This window comes from Hermetia illucens, chromosome 6, assembly GCF_905115235.1.
Source record: "Hermetia illucens chromosome 6, iHerIll2.2.curated.20191125, whole genome shotgun sequence".
In the NCBI taxonomy this organism is placed as follows: Eukaryota; Metazoa; Arthropoda; class Insecta; order Diptera; family Stratiomyidae; genus Hermetia; species Hermetia illucens.
The window spans coordinates 33,433,694-33,459,265 of NC_051854.1; the positions used below are offsets into that span (position 1 = coordinate 33,433,694).

General features: G+C 40.1%; 1 protein-coding gene across 1 annotated transcript in view; it reads right to left on the reverse strand.

The window, feature by feature from the left end:
* Positions 1 to 5,540: 5,540 nt before the first annotated feature.
* The window catches only part of LOC119659720, a 368,046-nt gene continuing 348,014 nt past the window's right edge, over positions 5,541 to 25,572 (reverse strand). The window contains exon 4 of the mRNA XM_038067975.1: positions 5,541 to 5,908. Within this exon, the coding sequence (XP_037923903.1) occupies positions 5,705 to 5,908 (204 nt within the window). The 3' untranslated portion in view covers positions 5,541 to 5,704. The remainder of the gene's footprint in view (positions 5,909 to 25,572) is intronic.

The window sequence follows — 25,572 nt, forward strand, 5'->3', positions numbered from 1 at the left end:
ATCCTCATATAGGGTGCCAAAAATTCTTCGGAGGATTCTTCTCTCTGTCCGGATAGCTGAGTGGTTAGAGCGCAAGGCTATCGTACGGAAGGTCGCGGTTCAAATCTCACTGGTGGCAGTGGAATTTGTATCGTGATTTGACGTCGGATACCAGTCGACTCAGCTGTGAATGAGTACCTGAGTCAAATCAGGGTAATAATCTCGGGCGAGCGCAATGCTGACCACATTGCCTCCTAGTGTACCGTTACGATTTTGAATGAAGTGCTCTAACACACTTCAAGGCCCTGGTCCAACATGGATTGTTGCGAACGCGGCCAAGAGTTCGCAATTTTTCTTGCTAAGAACCCAAGTTTCCGAGGAATACGTGAGGACTGGTAAGATCATAGTCTTGTACAGTAAGAGCTTTAACCCTATGGTGAGACGTTTCGAGCGGAACAGTCTTTGTAAGCTGAAATAGGCTCTGTTGGCTGACATCAACCTTGCGTGAACTTGATCGTCGGAGCTGTTATCGCTTGTGATTTTCGATCCTGGATAGGAGAAGTTATCAACGGTCTCACAGTTGTAGTCTCCTATCTTTATTCTTCCCGTTTGACCAGCGCGGCTTGATGTTGTCGGTTGATTGGGGCTGACGTTGCCACCATATATTTCGTCTTGCCTTTAGTATTGTGCAGCCCAAGCTCTCGCGCCGTTTGCTCGACCTGGGTGAAGGCAATTTGTACGTGTCGGGTCGTTCTTCCCATGATGTCGATGTCGTCAGCACACTACTATACTGTATTTAATTTTATTTCAATAGATAACGGAATGGGACATATTTTGAGTCCCAAATTTCATATAAGCCCTGATTTTTTTTAGAGCTTTTGTTTGGTTAGTTTCCGAAAATGAGTTCTGTCTCACTTTAGTCTGTACATTTTGGCTCCTTTTTCGCGCATTTTGCAATTTATGTCAAAACTAATATTAGTTTCGAACAGTACTAATGGAGAACTTTCAATTGGTACCCCACATGACTGTAGACGGTGAAAACAATGTATGTCCCTCACTCTATGCGTGGGATTTCATAACCTCCATATGTGAATCAAATTTCGTTTGAATGGCTACACCGCCATTTTAGAGGACAGACAGACCATGAATCGATTTTAAGAAGGTTTTGTTTTGCACAAAACCTTGAAAATGAAGGTAATATTCACTCTTAACAAACGGCAAATAGCAAAAAAACTATTATTATATATATAAATGATAAAATCAAACGATTAATGTTTTTAGCAGACTAATAAAATAATTTAATATTGCGTGTGCTTTCGAAAATATTTGATTTTAGGTTTTCTTTACAGTTCGACTATTAATGGCATTCAATTTTCATCGTATAATGACCATAAACAATTTAAATTATCTTGCAGTTAGCATTTGCATTTTTTTTTTGTTCAGGCTGGCAAGGTTTCACACTGATCGCACCTTACAGGACACCTTACAAGACAAACAAATTAAGAGGAAATTTCCTGGGCGCCCGCCTATCTCGCCATAAGTGAATCATTCATTAGCTTAAAATTCTTTTCTCAAAATATGAGAGGTCTAAAAACCAAGCTGTTGCGTTTCAGTCTATCCGCCATTACCATTACCACGATATTTGTATTTCTGAATCCTGGCTGGAAGATAAGATAAGACTCTGAGCTCTCTGAAGGCTATTTGGTCTTCTAGATAGAGATTTCGCAGTTTTGGGAAGGACCACTGGCGGAGGTGTTCTAATAGTCGAAAGCTCCCTTCCTATGCTCACGTAAACTAACGTTTCCAGCCCTCCATAACTCCCCAGTAACGTCTTCCATCCTTGTCTTCCATTTTATATGTTTCTCTTCAGTTCAGCTAAGCTAGTTTTTGTAAAGCCAACTGCGAAGGTATGAATTTAGTCTAGACCACTATTGGGATTTCATCTTCACTGCTTTATGTTGTCATGAAGGCCTCGACTCCTCTTATACCATTCTCACTAATCTGTTTCCTTGTTACGTCTCATCTTCTTTCGGGTCCCCTTCTGGTTCACCGGCGAGTTTCATAAGAAGCTACGCTAAAAAAAACAATACGGAAACTTCAAGCACTATTAGTCTCACATCAGCAACACCCGCAATCTTGCCCGGCCTTCTTCCACTTTCATCAAGTTTGTAGGCTCCTCATCCAAATTATCGTGTGACTTATTTCGTAATTACTTTTCCTCAATGTATAACTCCTCTTCCTCTTCCTCTTCTTTCTTCCACCCTTGATTTAATGCAGCCTGCCCATCATCTCTTACAATATCACCACTTACTCCTTTTTTAGACGAGTACATCATTGGTAATTTTGACAACAATGTTACAAGTTCCAGTCTCAACTCGAAGTTTGTCATTTTCCTAACTTGTGGAAAGATGCTCTCATTGTCCCTACGTTCAAAAACGGTGATAGTGCACTCCACGCGATTTACCGTCCTACTTCCCTCCTTTTTAAGGTTTTGTGTAAACACAAAACCTAATTAAAATCGGTTTACCGTCTGTCTGTCTGTCTGTCCGACACACGCATTTTTCTCGGAGAGGGTTATAGCGATTGACACCAAATTTTACAGAAAGGTGGAAACTGTGAACGCTCACGCATATAGTCAGTTACATCCTTTTACGACGAATTTAAGGGGGGGTCCCCATACATGCAAAAGGGGTATACATTTTTTTTTCATCAAATATAGTCATGTGGGGTATCAAATTAAAGGTCTCGGTTCGTACTTTTTGGAGCCGGTCTTAGTTTCGACTTTCGTTGAAAAGGTGGGGAGTGCGGGGGGTTGAAAGCGGTCATTTTTTTAACGAACCCATTCTCAGAAACTACCTAACCAATGTCATTAGCTGAAAGTAGTCGGTCAAAGCTTGTTTTTTCAGAATATGGCCCACTATTAATCCCTCACTCCCCCACATATTTAATAATATAATAATAATAATCGTTGGCGCAACAATCCATATTGGATCAGGGCCTTGAAGTGTATTAGAGCACTTCATTCAAGACCGGAACGGTACACTACAGTATACTGTAGGAGGCAATGTGGTCAGCATTGCACTCGCCCGAGATTATTAGCCTGATTTGACTCAGGTACTCATTCACAGCTGAGTCGACTGGTATCCTACGTCAAATCACGATGCAAATTCCACTGGCACCAGTGAGATTTGAACCGCGACCTTCCGTACGACAGCCTTGTGCTCTAACCACTCAGCTATCCGGACTTTGAACGAAACAGTGCTCTTGAATTTTCTTTGATAAATCCGTTGCAGTTGTTTCCCATGAGGTCCATTATTGTCAGATATATTCTTGATTCTTCATTGAAATCGCAAACTGTAGTCCGAGATACTATTTCTACAACATTTTTAACTGGAGGCGATTACCTCGACTGTCTTCAAAATGAGTACTGATTTAGGCATATTTTACGACATTTTTAATCCAATTTTTAACTAATTTTCAATAAAATCGGATACGTGCTTCTTCACGAATGTTATACACTAACTACTGACTAATGTCCATAAATATACAAGGTGCACACAATGTGAGAAAAATTAGCAAGCGAGTCGCGCTCCACTTTAGATAGAAATCGGTTTCTAGGTACCCTTATAAAAATATCTATAATTTTTTTCGTTGGGACTTTCTAAGTAAAATTTTAGGAAGCAATTCTTCAAGGCGAAAGAAATTAAATGCTTGAAAAAGAAAAAAAATGCTATCAACTAGAGAACTAACATGTTTGTAGATTTTTCTAACATAGCGCCACAAGAACTCAGCTCGTGGGTCTCCGATCGAGTAACCGATGCATTCGACAGCAAAATCTAGGGAGAACTGTATTTCAAATGACCAATCAAGATTGGATTAGCAATGAAATTATTTCAAGAATCAGCGCTAGCTGAAGGAAATAGCGTTTCGCAACTGTTACCCCCTGCGATCGTCGTATTAATGATCCCATTAAATCCAATACTTACAACAAAGTCCAACACAACTATGCGGGTTATCGGGGGTCTACACGCTTGCTACTTGCCGCAAACTCCAAAGCTTCAACAAATATTTACCTTGATTTTGAGTATCAACATTTACATCCTGTACAACTACGTTACACTAGCCACAGACATGCAACTAAGTTGGCGCGAGATTACATGTGGACGGGCAGGTTGCCACAACTTGATCGACCAAACACAACTTGTCCACTGACGTGCAACCTCGCTGCAATCGCAACTTGCTCAAAAAAAGTGCAATCTCCCTGCAATCAACAAATTAATTGATAACTTGCTCGCACGTATGTGGCTAGTATTAAGCCGGCTCAATGGAATCTGTGAGCGAATGATGCTTCAAAATTTCTCTATAGGAAGCTTGGTGTAAAACAAAACTTTATTAAAATTACTGACTGACTGTCTGTATGTGTGCTGTCTGTCACATGCATGCACGGTTATAGCGTTTGATACCAAATTTGATGGAAAGGTGCGAACTGTGAACGCTCGTACATACAGTGAGTTACATCCTTTTACCTCGAATTTAAGGGGGGGTCCCCATACGTGCAAAAGGGCGGTGTAATTTTTTTTCGCCAAATATGTGGGACATCAAATGAAAAGTCATGATTAGTACTTTCCGAAGCCGGTTTTAATTTTTACATTAATTTCATCTCACATACACACACGCACATACCCTTTGATTTGTGCCAAAAAACCAACACTCCATCGGATCGGCGGCAAGCGCTAGCTACCAAGCAAAACACCCTATCCACACGTTTGCGTTACGACGGTTTTTTGAGGCTGGACAAGTGTGTGGATGTGCAAGATCGCCTACAAGCGCTAGCAACCAAGCCAAACATCCTATCCAAACGTTTGCGCTTTAGATCTTGATCTAATGCATTAGATTGCACCAACAGCAACGAGAGCCTCCTCGTGGTTTACAGTAATCACGACCTATCCAGGGTCATGACCTACGATGATGTGGTTATAGTTCCCTAATTAAAATTGGCCTCAATATCCAAATCGATAGAAAACGGTTCAAAGCTATCCGATTCAGAGATGGCGTGACATGCTCAACAACGACCTGAAAATCATCCGACTTGGCTTGGACAAAACTCATAAACAGAATAAATAGCGAATTCAATCCAGGCATACCGACTCCCTTAAAGAACGGAACAACGCTGTGCAACAATTTTGGAATATATGTAAATAAGAAAAGCACAGGATTACAATCTTAGTTGAGTTTTATTCGATTATCCTTGTTTACAGTCATTTTGAAGGCTTAGAAGCTAGATCACAAATAATTTATTAAAAATACTGGTAACTGGTAACATGGAGTAGTAGAAGCAGTAAGTCATTTTACACGATGATATTCATGCGTCAGTTCAAAGTGGTATTTAATTTCGGGATGATAAAACAAAATTGCGAAAATCATTCATTGGACGCTCCTTGTAATTATCACAATGCAAATTACTAAGTTCCTATTTTTATTGTCAATACGGCACATTGTTCGTTGTACATATTTTTACTTAGTAAGAAGTTCCCAACTATTGTTATCAGTAAGTTCCTAAATTGAATTAACTTTGGATACACGAACCTTTATAAATGAAACACGATTTGCACCTAATTTCTAACAAACACTAATAATTGTCAATAGTCAATTAACTACTCATGCAGCGATTTTAAGCAATTGTCATAATTTCAGTTAAACACTGCATAGTTTTGGTACCTATGTGTCAAAGCATACTTCCAAACATACGCTTGCCTCGAGTTAGTATCAGACTGACCACCATGACTGTTAATAAAAAGAATACTAAACTCAAAAATGTCGTTAGAATACGACAGCGGTGCCGGAATTTCTTTTCTTTGTCCATCTTTATGCGAAGTTGTTCGGCGCGGGGAAGATCTAGTGTGAAATCGGATTCTGGACGAGATGACGGCTGAAAAATAAAGGAGTAAGAATCAACTATTAATTTTGAATAAATGCAAATTATAGAGTGAACTTCTAGAATTTTATTAAAGGCGGTCATCTGGTATATTTAAAAAAAAAAAATTATAGTATATATATACCTACAGAAATACAAAATATTATATACATAGTAATATTATATGATAGTAGTAATAGTAATAATATTATATAATGCCTGTATCAGAATGATGCATTTTCGTTAATATTAACGGCATTCCTTAAAACAAGTCGGGAAACCGTAAGTAGATATGAAAGGTTTTGTGGTTCCTTATGTGAGGAACTTCGATTGCATGACAGTTCCAGTGTACATATTTTTGAAAGAGCTATTTACGGAAATAATTCGATCTGGAAAGTACTGTAAAATAGTCAAATTCATTCACAATATTATTAGCGATTGCGAAGAATCGATACAAGTAAGTCTGAGACCGGAAGCATAACGCTTCAGATGAGATACTAACATGGAAAGTTTGACCTACTATAGCTTTGTTAATCATAGTAGGATTTCCAGCAAATTTTCCAGAATGATGCTTCCTAGTAAGACCTATTTTACTGCAGATCTGAGATGAAAGTGGGGGTTCGCAGTAAATAGAGAGTATCTTGAGGCCTAGATACCGCGTGCACGGAGCTCCACATTTTTTTTCGATTTTTCCGTTAGGCAATTTCTGAGAACGGCTCCTTGAAGTAATGAACCCTTTTCGGACCCCCGACTCATCCCCATGCAACCAATGTCAAAACTAATATCTGCTTCAGAAAGTAATATCTACTTCGGAAAGTACTAATTTCATTAGATACCCTACATGAATATTCCGTGAAAAAAGAATCTGCACCCATTTTTTACCTGTATGGGGACTTCCATTAAGTTCGACGTACAGAAGTGCATTTCACCTCATGTGTATAACAGACAGACAGACAGGCACAGAAAAAGTCAGAGAAATGGATAGACAGACAGTTTTCAATAAAACCTTTAAAAAGATTGGGGAAAAGTAGCTTCTATATATATAGTAGCTTCTATTATATATATATAGGACTTTACAATTTCACTCGTTTGTCAAATGTTGGTAATACAATATCATTAAGTTTATTTGAGCAGATATCGGAAGGGACATATTTTGGAGACACAGAAGCGCATCGCCTGGAATTTTTTAGATTTTTGGATTGGGTAGTTTGTAAAAATGAGACCTGTCTCAGTTTAAATTCGTTCATTTTGGCTCATCACTCACCCATTTGGCAATTTACATCAAAACTGCTTGTGAATATGCTAATTGAGACCTTTCATTTGATAGCCAACATTACATCCTCCCTTTGCATCCTCTAAACTCCATGTAAGTTTATTTCACTCACTGTATGTGTGGAATTTCACAGTTCCCATATGTCCTCCAAATTGCGTTTGAATCCTTGTACCTGTGTGACAGACAGACAAACAGTAAACCGATTATAATAAGGTTCTGCTTCACTTCATAAATATGGTTTTAAAATTTCACTCGTATGTCAATTATTCTCGTTAAATCTGACATCAGCATTTTATTTGCATTGCCTAAATGCGGGAAATTTGCGCGAAATTATCAAGTTTGAGCTGCTGTAACTTTGATACTAATAGCCACATTTCCACGAATTTTGGCAGTACTTCGCGTGTAGCGCTTTTAATAAAACCTAAACAAGTGGAAACACCGGGAGCTGGACGCTTCGGGTATAAACGTTTTGTGTTCATCGTGTGTGAAAAATTTCCAATGCATGTTTTCCCATTCGCGCATACCTACAAATTCTGAATATTCCTTGTTATCTGTACATATTTCCAAACTCCAACTCCGCCGATCATATGAATTCACTTTCTATGATGATGAAGTCATACACGCTTTAGAGTGCGATGAAATTTATTTGAGTAGATATCGGAATGGGATGTATTTTGAGGCCTAGATTTCATATAGATGCGTTGTGATTTTTTCAGATTTTTCGGTTGGGTGGGTTCGGCGAACGAGACCGTTTACACTTTTTGCAGCACACATTTTTGCGCCCGCATTCTCCCATATTTCACCCAGTAAAAAAAATATAATCAGTTTCGAGAGGTACCCCCCCCCCCCCTCCCTTATTTTATAAGGCATATGATAATATCCTGTGAAAAAAAATGCACAGCCACTTTTCGCATGTATGGGGAGCCTTATACTTTCATTTTGGTTTTGAATTTCTTTCGGTAGAATTTTCAGAGCTGAGATATTTTCTCAACCAGTTTAAAAAGGTTTTTTAGGCAACCATTTCACCGCCATATTCGAGCCAAAAAAAAAAAAATTGTTTTTTTTGTATAATTCAATATGTAGGTATGTATACTTTCTTGTATATACTATATGTATACTTTCTATGAAAAAAAATCCTTAAAAGTTTATTAAAAGACACGATGTGGCCCCCTAAAAAAAAAACAAGATAAGTTATTAACAGACATTTGAACAAACCAGGTGTATGAAATACGATGTGACAAATTGAGCAATTGAGCAATCATAAGTTAGGAAGTCTAGGATTTTGCAGCCATTAGATTGCATTTGACTTTTGATACGTCAAAATGGTAGTTTGCGTAGAGCACTGTCTGAGGCATGTGTATTACGAATTCATTAAATCCAATATTTTGCCGGGCGTCCTTTGCAGATATATAGCCTAGAAAAACTCAAAACCAAATCGATTGATTAGAATAACAAATACTCTCAAGATATTTGCACCTGTTTATTATCGTATCCTTTTGGACCGTTTTCTCAACGTAGTATCTATTAAATAAGTCGACTAAGTGCCAGTTCCTGCCGACTTATACAGGGTGCGGAAGCATAAGTTCCTTTTTCCAAAACTCAAGAAAAACTATTGCATGCATCGGAAAATATTTATTTATTTTTTATAATGTAGGTACATGTCTTTTGAAGATCAAATCTGTTAGATGACGTCCCCCATTCTCCATACATTGCGTAAACCGATTTCTGGCGTTTGTCATGACTCTTGTTAGCATAGCAGGTGTTATGTTGGCAATTTCTCCTTGGATTGGTCTTCAAATCTTGTAGGGTTCTTGGACGGTTCACATAAACACGGGATTTCGAAAAACCCCATAGAAAAAAATCACAAGGGGATCGTGCCAATCACAAGGGGACAGATCGGGAGAGCGTGCCGGCCATTCCAAATCGCCTCTAATTGAGATAAGGCGCTCTGGAAAGTGTTCCCTCAAAACAGTCTTGTTGGAACCAAGTGTCCCCCAAATCCAAATTTTCTAGCCGTGGGAAAAAAAAATTCTGTAGCATGTTTACATACCGGTCCGAATTCACTGTCACTGTAACCTCATTTTCCTCAAAAAACCAGGGACCAATAATTCCAGCTGAGGAAATTGCACACCACCAGTTCTTCCTTTTGTCGCACTTGCAGTTTGTCTGAATATAGTGACCCATGTAACAATTGATTTGCGGTCTGGGACGGGAGCCAACGGGGCTAAGTTAAAGCGATTCCGAAATGCACGCTGTGTTGCAATAACCGAACATCCGCTTGAAAAGTAAACCTCAACGGCAAAGGCACGCTCCTCACTATTCCAACGCATGATGGCGACTGAACCGTGTCGGGACAAAACTTTACAGTATCCCCTCTTGAACGAGACTACTAGCGCTCCGCTATGACATCAACTAACTGAATGGCGCGCATTTTAAAAAAGGAAGTTATACTGCCGCAGCCTGTACTACACCTTGTCATATAGGTTAAATATTGAAGTTAGTTTGTCCCTTTCTAAATCTTTCTATTGAGCTTGCATAGCATGCTATGAATAATGTCAATGGGTCCATACCTGGTGACGCTGGTACGCTGTTCTATCATCAACTCATCCTTTTATTTTCTCAATTGCTTGTAGTTCAATTTCTTACGGCCTGTGAGTTGAGGCTTAAGAATAAACTCAAAGCCTTCGCTGGCTGTGAAAGGCATATAAATCTTTAGGATAGCAACCTGCAAATTTCAAAACTATACAGCTTGGCAACCTCGGATAGAGACCGACTTTACTATAACCTTTGGAACGGCGAAAACGAACTATTCATTCCTGGAATGTGTACACGCTTCTTGACTGCATCGAAGGTCCTCAGAAACCTCACTTTCTCCAAATCGAGCGAGAATTGCAGCGATATAAGCTGGATATTCTGATCTAAGCGAAGTAAGATGGTGGGATTCTGAATCTGGTGTCGGATTGTTACTGATGACGCCATGCAATCACAGCGGTCCTGGTTTATACTGAGTGCAGGCTCAGCATTCATACCAGTGGATGCGAGGTCTATCTAACACCTCTGCCGCAACGAAGGGGTACGGCACCCGAGTTGTACAGCGCAACTCCACGCTTGAGCTCCGAGGAGTTCTGCCCGCGATGTAGGCATAACCACAACCACCATGAAACTCCCACTAGGGGACCAACCGCAAATAACCGGGCCGAGACCACATTCTCCAGGATTTCTCCTGAAGCATATGCTCTCAGAGGGCCATCCCGGTTCCCATGGTACCAGATAACCTCCGGTGAGGCTTCGTGGCAGAGAGATGAGTTCCTTGCAGACTCGGGTCTGATCGCCCTCCTCGAGTACGTGGGGATCTCATATAGTAGAGAAGGATGCTTTCTACGAGCAATTATAAGGAGTTTAGGAGAAGCTTCCGAAAGATGACATTGTGATCGTAATGGATGATCTGAAGGCCAAGTTGGGTTTTGACAACACCTTGCTCGGATATTTTGTGGGGGAACACGGTCTTGACGACCGTAACGATCATGGTGAGAGGTTTGTGGATTTCCGCACCTGTATCGCGTCGTTATTCGAGCACAGAGCTTGCAGTAAAATCAGTTGGATTTCAAGTGATCGATGCCGTATGAGCAAACAGATTGTCCGCCCTGCGATCAGCAGCAGATACAGGAGCTGTCTTTTGGATGAGCGCAACAAAAGAGGTGCTTCGCCTCAAAAGGGGTCACATTCTGACGGTCGTTTATCGCTGTGAATGATGGTCACTTATCGCTGTGAATGATGGTCAGCGTGACAAGCTCGAGCTCCCAAACCGAGTGAAATTCCGCAGTGACAAAAGGGAATTTTTTATAGCGCTGGCTAGGAAACCAGAAGCTACCGCAGTGATTTCGGAAGTTTATACCGAATAACTTGGAATAACTTGGAATAACTTGCATGTGGTCATACACTTTTCGATGGTCCTATGAAGGAAGTTACCGGTCGATTCCTCATCTACGAGGATGAGCAACTGAAGTGTTGGAAAGAACACTTCACCACTGTTTTTAACCGTTTAACATCTGGTGACGTACCTCCTCTTGTGGATGCAATGGCTGGTCACTGTAACAAGCGGAAACAGACTGCTTCTCTAAACAGAAGAGAAATTATCTCGGTCAACAATGCATTCAAACGGAATGAAGCCGCTAGGTTTACGGCCTACCCATCTGCAACCTATTACCACGTCCACTCGTACGGAAATCCTGAAAGTCCGGGACGTTTTCCAGAGAGTGAAAGAAGGCTATAGCGGCTTTCGCTTCCTTGTCTGAAATCTGGAAAAGCAGTAACCCCAACATCAAGATCAAGTTGAGACTGTGATGTGCTGATGGTTTTTATGTGTTCTGTTATATGGGAGTAGCACATGGAACCCGCAATGTTACTCAAACGCTCCAAGCCTCCGTAAACACGTGTCAGCGACGTGTCATCGGGGAACGCTGGCCTTATATAATACAATTTTGAACGAACAACTTGGCCGACGTATAGAGCAGTTACCCGTTGGGGATGTGATCTGAGGGCGGAACTGGCAATGGATTTCAGTACAGTAGGGGAGTTATGCCTAGAGAAGTCCTGGAAGATTTGAGGCATATTTCAGCGAACCGTGCACAATGATGCGTACGCGTGGCTGACTCGCTATGCTCCACCAAAGGGTGAATGGCAACCATATCTATCTTGGAAATTTTTTATAGTTTCGTGTAAAATAAAACCTTATTAAAAGTGGTTCACTGTCTATCTATCTGTTGGTAATACGCACTTTTCTCGGAAACCTTTGCACCTACTGATACGAAATTCTGCTGGGAGATTTGGAACTGTGAATTATAGTATGTTACTATATTTTTGATAAGTTAGCCAGAGGCCCCCACCCCGTCTTAAGTTGATGCCCGAGTCATGGAATCTTACAGGAATGTAGTCTCTAACAAAGCATGTTACAACTAAGTTTGGTCGAATATTATTATCACTTTAAAGTGAATATTCTGACATATTAAATACATATACATATATTACTAACTACTTAGAAATGGAAAAGTGGTCAAGTTCAATATATTATATTTCGACAAGAAATATACTAAACCCTTCATACGTGAAGCGTCGGCCTTACGGTTTTCGACTTTTTTATGTGTGCACATATATGTACATGCTTTTTTTTTAATTATTGCATTTTGCTGATTTATACGGGGAAATGGTCAAAATCCCAACATTTTATTTGCTTGCCCCATGCTCCGATTTCCCGGAAAGCATAGTACTAGGAAGCATTGATGTTCGGTGTACTAAGCTATCTAGCTGCTTTTAGGGACAGTTATTTGAACAAAAAAAGATACAGATACAATACCGACGACGGACCAAGCCCCCCCCCCCTTGCTTGCGACAGATTCACAGAGAAGAGGTAGTTGTTTTAGCAGGTAAAAATTACACACGGGGGTAACATATTGTATATTCTAGTGCCTTCTAAAGATTTCCACCCCAGGAAAATAAAACGATTTTAATTCAATTTTGTTCTATACAAGGTCTCAAAAGAGAAAGAAAACTCACTAATTCCACACTCTATTTTTGACTTTCACTTTCAAATTATATCAGCGGAATCATTAATTTTGATCTACTTATAATTTGCAGATATGTAATATGATTTTTCTCTTGCCATGTTTTATCACAATGAATGTAAAGTGCGGATGATGAATTCATCTGCCTTGCCCGGTATGTAATGTTAATGAAACTAAAAGCTGGCTGATGTGGTCTACTCGTTACTACATGGGTCATAACCTTCTAATAACTTTATTGTAAATGAGAAGTTGAATAAAAAAAATAAAAACAAAACAGAACCCAAGTAGCCGGGCCTCTGGGTCTGCTTTTCACTCAATGGTCAAAAGTATTAAACATTTACTTATTCGTATGAACGTACATACAGTGAACCGATTGAAAAGTTGGACAGTTACTGCATTACACTTTGGAGTCAAATATTTCGAAAACCATAAAATATTTAAATGAGTTATGAAAGGAAAACCAATAATCCTTTGTGAGTGTTCTCTACGTCATTCATTCCGCAATAAAAAAAACCTTAAGGAAAGTGGTTCCGTTCCTTGCATAATAGATGATGGACGAACCTTGAAAATCTAGTTGGAGCAAAAAACGACAGATTTTGCGAAACATAGGAGACAACTCCAAGACAATTTCAGGATCAATTGCAAAAAAAAATTGACACAAAGATATAGTAACAGATGTTCCCAGAATCTTTCGCAATTTTCTACACAGAGAGGGATGAAGGGCCTATATTCCAAAGAAGAAGCCATCGTTTTCCCAAAGAAATATTGAAATAAACTAGTTGCATATGTTCAAGAGGTCGTTAATAAAACAGAAGAGCTTTGGAAAACCGTTATTTTTTATGACGAGTCTAAATGCAACACTTTTGGTTCCGATGGCCTGCAATTGGTGTAGAGAAAAGTTCTTAATATTGAGCCAGCAATTAAACACGAAGGTTTCATGATGTGGGTTGCTATGGCATCTAAAGGGTCAGGATTACTGCATATAAACTAAGAAAATGTCACTAAAATAGATTAGCTTGACATACCAAGCCAAACCATACCAGCTGTGGTTGCTATATTGATCTTGTCATCTGATATAATGTTAAAACAATACAATGATCCAAAACACACAACCAGGAAAGGAATGAGTCCTCTATAATACCAAAAGCACTCTTGTTCAGCCACCTCGGAGCCCGGATTTAAATCTGATAGAACACTTGTGGCCACACGTCGATAAGGAATTACGTAAAAGAGAGGTAAAAGGCAAAAAGGACTTTAAGAATCACATAAAGGATATCTGGAAGTCTGCTCCTGCAAAAGTTGCCCAAAAACTTGTAGGATCAATGAAAAGAAGATCTCTCGCACACAAACTACCAATCTACTCAATTGTTATCATAGATTTGTTCTCTTTGTACTAGATTTGAAGCGTTTTTTGGTTGCGCAAAACGCTCATTTGGAAAGTTTTGTGTAAAACAAAACCTGATTAAAATCGATTCACTGTCTGCCTGTCTTTCATACCCACTTTTCTCCAAAACGGCTAAACCGATACCGACGAAATTTGGTGGACAATGGGGAACTATGAAATCCCAGGGAAACAGTGAGTGACATAAATTTACGTGAAGAGGTGTAAATTTTTTTTCATCGAATATAGTCATGTGACACATCAAGTGAAAGGTCTCAATTATTACTTTCTGAAACTGATATTAGTTTTGACGTGAATTACAAAGTGCGCGAGTAAAGAGTCAAAATATACACAGTTACAGTGAGACGGGACTCATTTTCGGAAACTACTCAACCCAAAAATCTGGTGGTTCGCTTAGAGGAAATTTAAGCCTCAAAATATGTTCCATTCCGATATCTGCTTAAATAAACTTACTAATAGTATACTACCAATTTTTAGAAATTGACTGGAAAACCCCCCTTAAATTCATCCTAGGGCTACCAGCATAGAGGACAATTTCGCGCGAATTTACTTCTTTTAAAGCCATGCAAATAAGATGCTGACGTCATAATTAACGAGAATAATTGACATTCGCGAGAAATATTAAAGTCGCGTTTATGGGGAATCTACTTCTCCCTAGCCCTTTTTAAGGTTTTGTGTAAAACACTTATGTGAAATCTAAACCTCGAAAGATGTCCCACCCCGATATCTGCTCAAATAAACTTACTAATAGTATATAACCAACTTTTAGAAATTGACTGAGAAACCCCCTTAAACTCATCCTAGGAGTACCAAATTTTGCATCAGTATAGAGGACAGTATCGCCATGGAAATAACATGTCGTCATAATTAACGCGAATAATTGACATTCGAGTGAACTATTAAAATTCCATTCCTCAAGAATCAACTTCTCCCCAGCCCTTTTTAAGGTTTTGTATAAAATAAAACCCTTTTAAAATCAGTTTACTGTCTGTCTGTCTGCTTTTTTTTGGCTAGGGGAAATCCGTTGTGGATATATAGTCATGTGGGGTATCAAATGAAAGGTCTCGGTTAGTGCCGAAGCCGGTATTAATTTTGACTTTTCTCAGAAACTACCCAACCGAAAAATTCTGAAAAAAATCAATAGGTTGCCACTATATGGTGCCTAGGCTCCGAAAGACCTCCATATCTGTTCAAATAAAGTTAATAAAAGTATATTACTATAATTTTAAGTTCATCCGATAACCACGAAATATGATAGCAATACAGGTTATAACATAGAGCATGATCCTGCCAAGTTTCGTGGAAATCACACTATTACTAACAAGATTATAAAAGGTCAAATTTGTCGCTTCTCTGCAAATTCAAGATTTTCAATATCAATATCACGCGAAAGTGAATATTCTCACATAACATGCATATATTACGTGCAAGATACTAATGGGACAAACACACATTCAAATGTCTTTATAAAAGAAATACACAAAACCTTTCATAACTGAAGCGTCCAGCTTCCGGTTTCTCGACTTGTTTGTATCAGTTGTAGGTTAAGTTCTGCACATTTGCTAACAATATTAAACTCTGAGTGTGAAGCATATGAGGTTGACTATTATCAATACAGTGCTTTGGATCAAATGAGTTATTTAAATCGCTTTCTAAAAATAGCGGGCAATGAAATTTTTAGCTATGTACACGCGGAACTGTCATTCCCTTATCGCTCCTCACATAGGGAAACACAAAATCTTTTATCCCTGAAGCGTCAAGCTTCCGGTTTCTCGAATTGTTTTGTTTATCGCTATTTTTCTGTTTAAAATAAAACTTATTGAATAATAACGGCACAAATGCACACACAAACAAACTGTTTTTTCTTCAATGGTTTATCTAAATATATAAACTGACTTCCGAGATATTTGACTTCAAAATCTATTGCAATACCTGTCCAACTTTTTAATTGGCTGACTGTATGGATATGTATTTATGTTCTTTTAACATAAAAATTTCGCAAAACCAAAATAGTAACAGGTTACAAAAAAGAAATTCAAACTTGGTTCGGATGTTTTCTTTAACTCTCAACGCTAGTGACTTTGCCAAGGTTAAAAGTGTGCATAAAGCAACACCTTCAGATTGGATCGCAGATTGCTTGCTTCCGCTGAGGTGCCTAAAATATGTACTTTCACTGTTTGCAGATTCGCGTTACCGGTTAGCCCAGTGGCGCTGAATAATGATGACGGTTCAACGCCAGTAGACTCGAGCGGTCTGGGGCCTAATTAACGGCGAGATCATTAACCCGCTACTAACGAGTGTTTTATTTGATTTGGGCGCGGAAGGTAAACAACACGCTTTTCTTCCATTGACGTTTGAAAAGATATATGCGTGTATATGGTGCTCATTTTATGAGATTTTATTTTCAAATTATCATTTTTAAATTAATCAATTACTGATAGGCCAGTCATTGAAGCTGAAAATGGGGTGCGACCTCCGAATTCTTTCAATCAATACCGATTGACATGAAACTTGGTGTGGGAGTAGAGGTTGGCATAAGAAACAAAAGTTATATAGTGTTGATGCGTGCTTCCCTCGGGGGAGTGGTGAATTTTTTGCGTAATTAGCGAAAAAGAAATGCTGAAAATGTAAATATTTTTTTGAATACCTACAAAATTTTTGATTTTGATTATTTTTAGAGGCATTGAGGTTTATGCTCTTCGAAAATAAATTTGTGGTGCAAAATCAAAATCTTTTTGGTTTCACATAAAAATTGGAGTCGCTACATGTCCCAGTTGCAGAACTCCAGTTACGACCTTCAGGAGAATATCGTCGCGTAACTCGTTTATTTTAAATTTATATTTTTCCAAAAAATTCACCTAAGTTGTTCAGAATATGACTAATGTTATGTCTAAATTTGATTGAGTTCCGAATAATACTTCCTACTTGAAAAAATCTAAAAATTATGGGAAAAAAGGCTTTCTAATGAGGTTACTACAAAAATAAAATACACCTTCTGAAACGATGTGTTCCGCAGGAATTAGGATCGGTGTGCTGGGAGGTGATCAAATCAGTGAGAGAGATCCCAACGAAGACGGTCCCTTCCATGAGAACGCAAATAAAAAGGCGGGAAAGAAGAAGACGTATGCGTAAGCTGCAGCCTCATTTCTGACCACTACCGTCGGATTTTCCTCCAAGGATGGCAAAGTGTCAGAGAGACAATTTACTATCCGCCGAAGCCAAGATTTAACAATAAAGGTTTTAGCGATGAGCTCCTCCAGGTGAAGTGTGCTGATGCGGCTGCCTTAAAGTGACTTGAAGGTAATCCCAACTTAAATTTCTGAGGGTCGGTCCAAGGTCGCTATTGGGAATATCGAGCTGCCCAGGACAGAACATGTCGAATATTGGATACCTGGCCCTCATAGAAAGACCGGGGGTGAGCTGGATGAACAGAATCCGGGCACGGACTTCGGACACTGGAGTGTAAATTTCATGAAAGGGACTAAAGTTCAGGGAGAATCTACAAACGTGGGCAATTTCACCTTGGTATTCGTCACCATACTTTTCCTCGCCAGATTGAAATTCAATCATAGCAGGAAACCGTCGAGAATCATCCTCACTTTGAGAACGGAGAGCAATAATGGTCTTCTTCTTCAGTGCGGCTCCCACAATGGTGCTGCGCACGGAGGATAGTGCATATAGTGGCGAAACCCCTATATTGGGCTTCACACTGGCGAAGGGACTACAGAGTAAATCCTGTTGATAAATTCTCCAACATCATTTACGGAGCAAGCAGAAGAAAGCAAAGCCAGAGACATGAATGAAACTGGCTTGATGCCAGTTTGTGTAATGGGATCTAAACAAACCGGACACCGCAAACCAGTGAAGGTGTTTACTGGGAAACAGAAGAATAGTCTGTATGATGAGACGATACCTTTTATGGATGAGGACATGGACACTGTTGCACCTATAACAAGAATGAACACGGCAATTCTCAGAGAAATGAAAAATAAGTCTGAGGGAAACCTAGTCACACGTCGACCGTCGGATACGCTTCTGACTGTTTCCATTACACATTTGACAAAGCTTATGTCGCAAAACATAAAGGTTAGTCAAACTAACCTGCAGCATGCCAAAGCCTCTTCCTATCTGCAGGCAACGAGACTGAGAAAGCTGGAGTACTACTCTTACATTTTTCTGGTGCAAGGACCATAGGTTCAATTTAAGTTAAGGGGTTAGGATCTTTTACGATGAAACATTCATAACAATATAATACCAAATTAATGGCGAGAGGAAAAACATCATGGTGGTCTCTGCTTACTTACCGTATGATTTTTGTGTCCTCTACTAACGCAAGAACTAAGGTTAATAGGTTGCGATGCGAACGCTCAACATATTTGTTGGGGTAGCAGGAAATGCAATACCAGATGAGAGAAGCTATTTAATTTGATCACTTCAGCAGGTCTCATGACTGCAAACGTGCACCGCCACGTTTGTGGGACCGAGAAGAACTGAAGTAATTGACCTAACAATCTGTACTTCAAAGGTGTTAGAGTTGATTACACACTGGCGGGCGCCAGGCGGAGTCTCGCTGTCAAATCGCCGATACCCATAATTCAGTTTGACTATTACGGGCGAATAGTCTGTAATACAGAGACGGATTTGTTGGAAAACGGATTGGAAAAAGTTCAGTGAACTTTTTGGAAATAAAATGTGGCTTGTCCTATTTCCATAGGAAAAAACGTTAAAACGGTTCCTTGGTGGAACCGCGAACCGTAAAAACCCAGAAAATCAATCACACAACTTCTGAATCGCGGTTGCAAAAGCAACAAGAATGTAGACTGTTTAAACTTCCAACACACACAGTGTTCGTTAAGTGTTCGAAACGAGATTCCTTCAGAAGGTACTGTGAGAAACTGGAAGGCAAAAGGGAGACTTCAAGTTCCTTAAAAGAAATTATGCAGCCAAGTTGGACTCTCTTAGAAAACCGGATGATACTTTCACGAAATCCAGAATCAATACAGACCCTGGAAGTACACCACCCATGAAAACTGATGAGGGAAGTCGAAGGGGGAGAGTTTGCGGTTCCTGTAACTCCTCTAGCACGTAAGTGTTGCAAGATGAATTGGAACACTACGAGAGCGGTTGTTACCAATGAAAAAGTGAGAGCTGGTATATCGTCCTATGAAAACTTCAAAGCACCTGGCATGGATGGATTTATCTAGCAATACTAAAGATTTTTAGCATTGCTGGATACTAAGAGCGAAGGATAAGAAATATTTTTTTAGCATGTTGTGCTTCGGGCTATATACCTACTACCTCTTGCCAGAAGGTTAAGGTAGTCTTCATACCGAAGCCTGGGAAAAATGGCTTTAAGTTCGCACACACTAAAAGAAAACCAACGTGGAAAGTCCTGTGAGTCTGCTCTTCACTCTTTGTCTTCGAAAATAGAAAATGTAACTTTGAAAGTAAGTTCGCATTCATACGTACGCATTTGAATATCTCCGAATAACCCCGCGCGCAAATTGGATTAAATACCGCTGGTGCTAACGTACACATATGTACATACATCCATTTAAATTGCATTCTAGCCGCAACTCCATTAGCATATGCAGCAACATATGTGTCCTTGGCACGACTAATTGATATTGATATACAAACAACTAGGAAAGATAGAAAAGGTAAAAATAAGATGTTCAAATGCCTCCTCCCGTTCAAATAAGCCCACTTTATATGATGATGACGTTATACACGATAGATTGCAATCAATCTATTTAAAATATGAAACTTTCACCCTCTATAACTTTGTTAATAATAGTTGGATTTCCTTCAAGCCTCTCAGGATCATGCTCTATACTATCAGCTATACTATAATGCCAAGTTTTCGGGCGAAATTTTAAAATGTGCTAATTTACTACCTACTAACTTTATTTATGCATATATCGAAACTGGATGTATCTTGAGACTTAGATTTTTCGGTTGGATAGTTTCTGGGGACAAGACCTGCTTCATTTTCGGTGCACACATTTCGAGTCCTCACTCCCCCATGCTGCACCCATTGGTAACTAGAAAATCAGTTTTGGACTAGTCTCCAAGACACCTTGAAACAATATTTTACTTTTAATTTTTACGCTTTTATCTATTTCTTGAATAACTAAATCTGAAGGAAAACATTTAAGAATATAAAAAGTGGTCCCACATAAAAGCATTAAATAAAACGAGCTGTGGTATATCGTCCCAGCGCAGGGTATATTTATGACTTTTAAAAGACATCTGATAAATAATGAATTTCACTTTCTCCCAATGGTAAAAAAAATAAACAAACTACCATATGCTAATTATATGCCATCTTTTTCATAGCGTTTCCTAAATATTTTTATAAATTGAATAGATGAATAATAAAATATTTATTGTGTATCATTTCTCCAAAAAATATACGAGAAACTAGCGTAATCGAGCCTTTCACGAGAGTGTATGAGGAATGAATATTCATCTCCACTTGCAATTTCGTCAAGATTAGACGTTAATATCAATTAAAACTTATGTCCGTAAATAAAATATTCGTATCCGAAGATATACGTATATATATGTATGTAATCCATTTATGAATCCATACATGCATGTGCCTACATGTGCACATAAATGTAGTAGGAGACTATACGTTTCCTGAAAAATATGTATGGGCGGACGAAAAAATTTAGTACATATTTTTTAAAAGTTGATTACACAACGACAAACCCGGCAACGACAACGGAATAACGATTTGCGCATTTTCTCATGGAACGTGCGCTCCCTGTACAGAGATGAAGCTGATGAGCAGCTAGCCGATACCCTGTCCCAATATAGGGCTGATGTAACAGCGTTACAGGAGATGCGTTGAACAGGGACCGGTTTCCTGGAGAAGAGCCGCTACACCATATATTATAGTGGCCATCCAGTAAACCATGTGCTTGGAGAAGTTTCTTAGTCAGCCACAAAATGAAACCTGCTGTTATCGGCTTTGAAAACATAAGCGAACGGCTATGCACTCTGCGCTCGCGAGGCAAGTTTAGAAATATTACCTCCATCAACGTTCACGCCCCTACAGAGGAGACTGCAGAGTCGGAGAAGGATACCTTCTACGAGGCAGTAGAACGAACTCTCGAAGCCTGTCACAGATATGATATCAAAATCATAGTTGTAGATTTTAAAAGCCATGTAGGAACGGAGCCCGTATTCAGGCGATACGTTGGCTCCAATAGCTTACACCAAAATACAAATGACAGTTGCACCATTTATTCATCGATTTTAAAGCCAACTATGATAGCAAAGCCATGGTAAAACTGTACACGGCCATGAGAGAATTCGGTATCCCGATGAAATTAATAGGACTGACTAGGCTGACCCTGACCAATGTGTGAGGCCAGATAAAAGCAGCAGGATCACTCTCAAGACCATTCAACATCAACAACGGTCTACGACAAGGGAATGTCCTATCATGCGTCCTCTTTAACCTGGCCCTTGAGAAAGTGATCCGCGATGCGGAGCCAAATGAAAGAGGTACGATCCTTTTTAAGTCCACCCAACTACTGGCCTATGCTGACGATATCGACATCATGGGAAGAACAACCCGAGACGTACAAACTGCCTTCATCCATTGGGCTCCACATCAATGAAGGCAAGACAAAATATATGGTGGCAACGTCAGCACCAAAAACCAACCAACCAACAACATCAAACCGCACTGGTCAAACGGGAAAAATAAAGATAGGAGAATACAACTTTGAGACCGTTGATAATTTCTCCTATCTATTGGTTGTTGTCAGCCAACAGAGCCTATTTCAGCTTACAAAAACTGTTTCGTTCGAAACATCTCACTATAGGATCAAAGTTCTTACTGTACAAGACAATGATCTTGCCAGTCCTCATGTATTCCTGGGAGATATGGGTTCTTAGCAAGAGGAATTGCGAACTCTTGGCCGCGTTCGAGAGAAGAATCCTCCGAAGAATTTTTGGCCCCCTACATGAGGATGGACGATTCCGTAGCCTACACAATGACGAAATCTATGAGCGATACCATGACCGTCCGGTTGTGGATAAAATCCGGCTCAATAGGTTACCGTGGGCGGGTCACTTAATCCGTATGGATGAGGATGATCCCGCCCGGAAAGTCTATAAGGGCAATATCTATGGTAGAAAAAGAAGACGAGGCAGACCCTGCCTAAGATGGAGCGATGGCGTGGGTCAGGACGCCAGACAGCTTTTAGGGATATCGAATTGGTGGACCTCGGCGCAAAACCGGGATGTCTGGAGTTCCTTATTAAGGCAGGCCTAGACCGGATACCGGTTGTTGCGCCGTTGATGATGATGATGATGAAAAATAAACTAAATCAACATCAATTATCTCAGGAGACATTCTTCAGTCTTCAGTCTTGAAATTCATTAACACTCCCCCAGGAGCTGCGTTCAATGTGCAGCCTGTTTGTTATGTCTGGAAATGCGAAAAGAAAGAATGGTATAGAATTGAATGAAGAGAGTGGACTTCATTTGAATAATCACAAGTGTGGATTTGTCAGGCACAATTTCGTAGGGAAGCGAACGCTTTCATTAACAGATATTTGAGTGTGATTTTATCACATTAGTGCGTAACACGTAATGTACTTTGACCTATTATAACTTTGTTAGTAATAGTGCATTGCTGCAAAATTTCGTGGTGCTAGGATGAATTTAAAGCGGGTTCTGCAGCCAATTACCGAACATTATAGTAATATACTATTATTAACTCTATTTGAAGACATATCGGTATGGAAAGTATTTCGGAGCCTAGACACCATATAGTGGCAGCTTCTTGATTTTTTTCAGATTTTTCGATTGGACAGTTTCTGAGAATGGCCACGTTAAATAAATGATAACTTTCGACCCTCCGGACGACGGGGTCCTTTCCAACAAATGTCAAAACTATGACCAGCTTCGGAAAGTACTAATTGAGACCTTTCATTTGATACCCCACATGACTATATTTGGTGAAAAAAAAATTGACACCCCCCTTTTGCATGTATGGGGACCTCCTTTTAAATTGGACATAACGGGATGTAACTCACTGTGTGCGTAAGCGTTCACAGTTCCAGCCGTTCCATCAAATTTGGTGACAGACAGAGAGCCACCAGTGACGAGCTGCTGGAGAACTGCGCTAGGATAGGAGATAACAAAGCTCCGGGTCTGGATGGCGTTCCGAATAAGGCCCTTAAGCTTGCCGTGAAATCCAGACCGGACATGTTCGCTGAGTTGTTCGAAGCGTGCATGTCCGAGGGGATATTTCCTGCATCATGGTAACGACAGAAGTTGGTGCTACTGCCTAAGGTTGGCAAACCTCCAGGTGAGCCAACCTCCTACAGACCTATTTGTCTTTTGGACAATGTGGCAAAATGCTAGAGCGATCTATATATCTATAATAGATTACTCCCGGTTGTGGGGAGCCAAAGAGGTCTCTCAGATCGGCAGTATGGGTTCCGTAAAGCCAGATCAACCATTGATGCCATCAAAATGGTTACTGGCTTGGCCGAAGATTCAATCAACGGAAAGGGCAGTACTAGCAAATATAGCGTGGTAGTGACCCTGGATGTGAGAAATGCATTCAATTTGGCCAATTGGAATCTAATACGGGAATCTCTGGCCCAGAATGGTATTCCCGCTAATCTTGTAGCTATTGTTCACAGCTATTTACAAGAACGGAGGCTTTGACTGAACACTGATGACGGACTCCAGGAGTACGCTAGAGAGGTCTAGTCTGACACTTGCGGAGGAAAAAATGGAAGCGGTCCTTATCACCAAGCGCCGTAAAAGAAATTTTGCCCGTATTTAAATTGGGAATCATATCGTCACTTCTAAACCTGTCATCAAATACTTGGGAGTGATGATAGACGGGAAATTTAGCTACAAGCAACACGTGCAGTATGTTTATGATAAAGCATCCACTGCAAGTGTGGCCCTGACAAGGATGATGCCGAACGTGGGAGGGCCACGGCATGCTTCCAGGTTGCTTATAGCTAGGGTAGTGAGTTCGATCCTGCTCTATGCAGCTCCAGTTTGGGGAAAGGCATTGCAGGTTACATTTAACGCTAAAAAACTGAGTTCAGTCTACAGAAGAACAGCCCTAAGGATGTGCTCGGCATTCAGGACTGTCTCAGAGGATGCAGCATTCGTCATCTCTGGAATGATGCACATTGACATCTTGACAGATGAGATGACGAATATATATAATGCGAAGTCTATCTCTCCTTTATCGCAGACGAAGAATGCCGAAAGGGAGAGATCTCTAAATAGTTGGCAAGAGCATTGGGAACGCTCGGGAATGGGTCTGTGGACCCCTGCCATCAAGGAGAGGTTGGAGAGACGGCACAGTGAGATTAATTATAACCTTACTCAGTTTCTCACGGGGCATGGCAGATATCGCCAGTACCTGTTCAGGTTTAAACTAGATATCTCACCCGATTGTCCAAAATGCGTTGGAGTCCCAAAAGACTCAGAACATGTATTATTCCACTCTCCACTGTTTGTGGAGGAAATGAGGAGGAGGAGACTCTAGGAGAAGTGCTTGTACCAGAGAATCTGGTGCAAAGAATGTTAGCATGTCAGGAAGACTGGGATGCGATCAACTCCATGGTCGTATCTATCCAGAACAAACTGCGAAAGGCAGATGAGACTAGAAAAGCGCGGTTACGTACCCCGCGTAGAGATGAAATTGGGCCAAAATTGTCACACGGATCTGTGGCCAGACTCCAAATGCAAACCAAAGCCCAGGTAAAGGAGGAGGGTTTGAGGCAACATACTCTGTACTATCCTCAGTAATACAAAAATAAAATGCTGAGATCAGGAAAAGAGATAAATAGAGTATAGTTGGAGTTATTCTACTATGCTAAATTCTACCTGATCTCTCTTGGTGACAGGCCCCGCGACAGGTCGACCAAGAAAATGCATACAATGTCGTTACAAACATAATGATCGGATTGAGTCACAAACCTTGGAGAAGAGCATAAAAGGAATATTAAGAAAGTAATAAAAACCGGAAGGCAAAAGGTAGCGACGATATAAACGCGCAGCTTAGCCCAAAGGATTACCCGAACGGATGCGCCAGGAAAGCTTCAAACTATGAATAACGGAGTGAGTACCAGAATAATAATAATAAACCTCCACCGTGCCAAAACCTGTCTTAACGTAATTTCGAAAGAAGTTTCCGAGAATGGCATTAGAATGCTACTGGTTCAGGAAGCTTGAATACACCAGGGCAGATTTATTTTTCTGCCAGGAGAAATTATGTAGGTAGTTTGGGATGGTTTTTGCAGAAAACCAGAAATTTGCATAATCCTAAAATCTAGTTTAAAGTACTATGATTCTTCCATAATGCCTGACAGGAGACTTAGTAGTGACGGAGAGACTAAATGCTTGCCAACATAGCACACATATACAGGGTGCGGCAGCATAACTT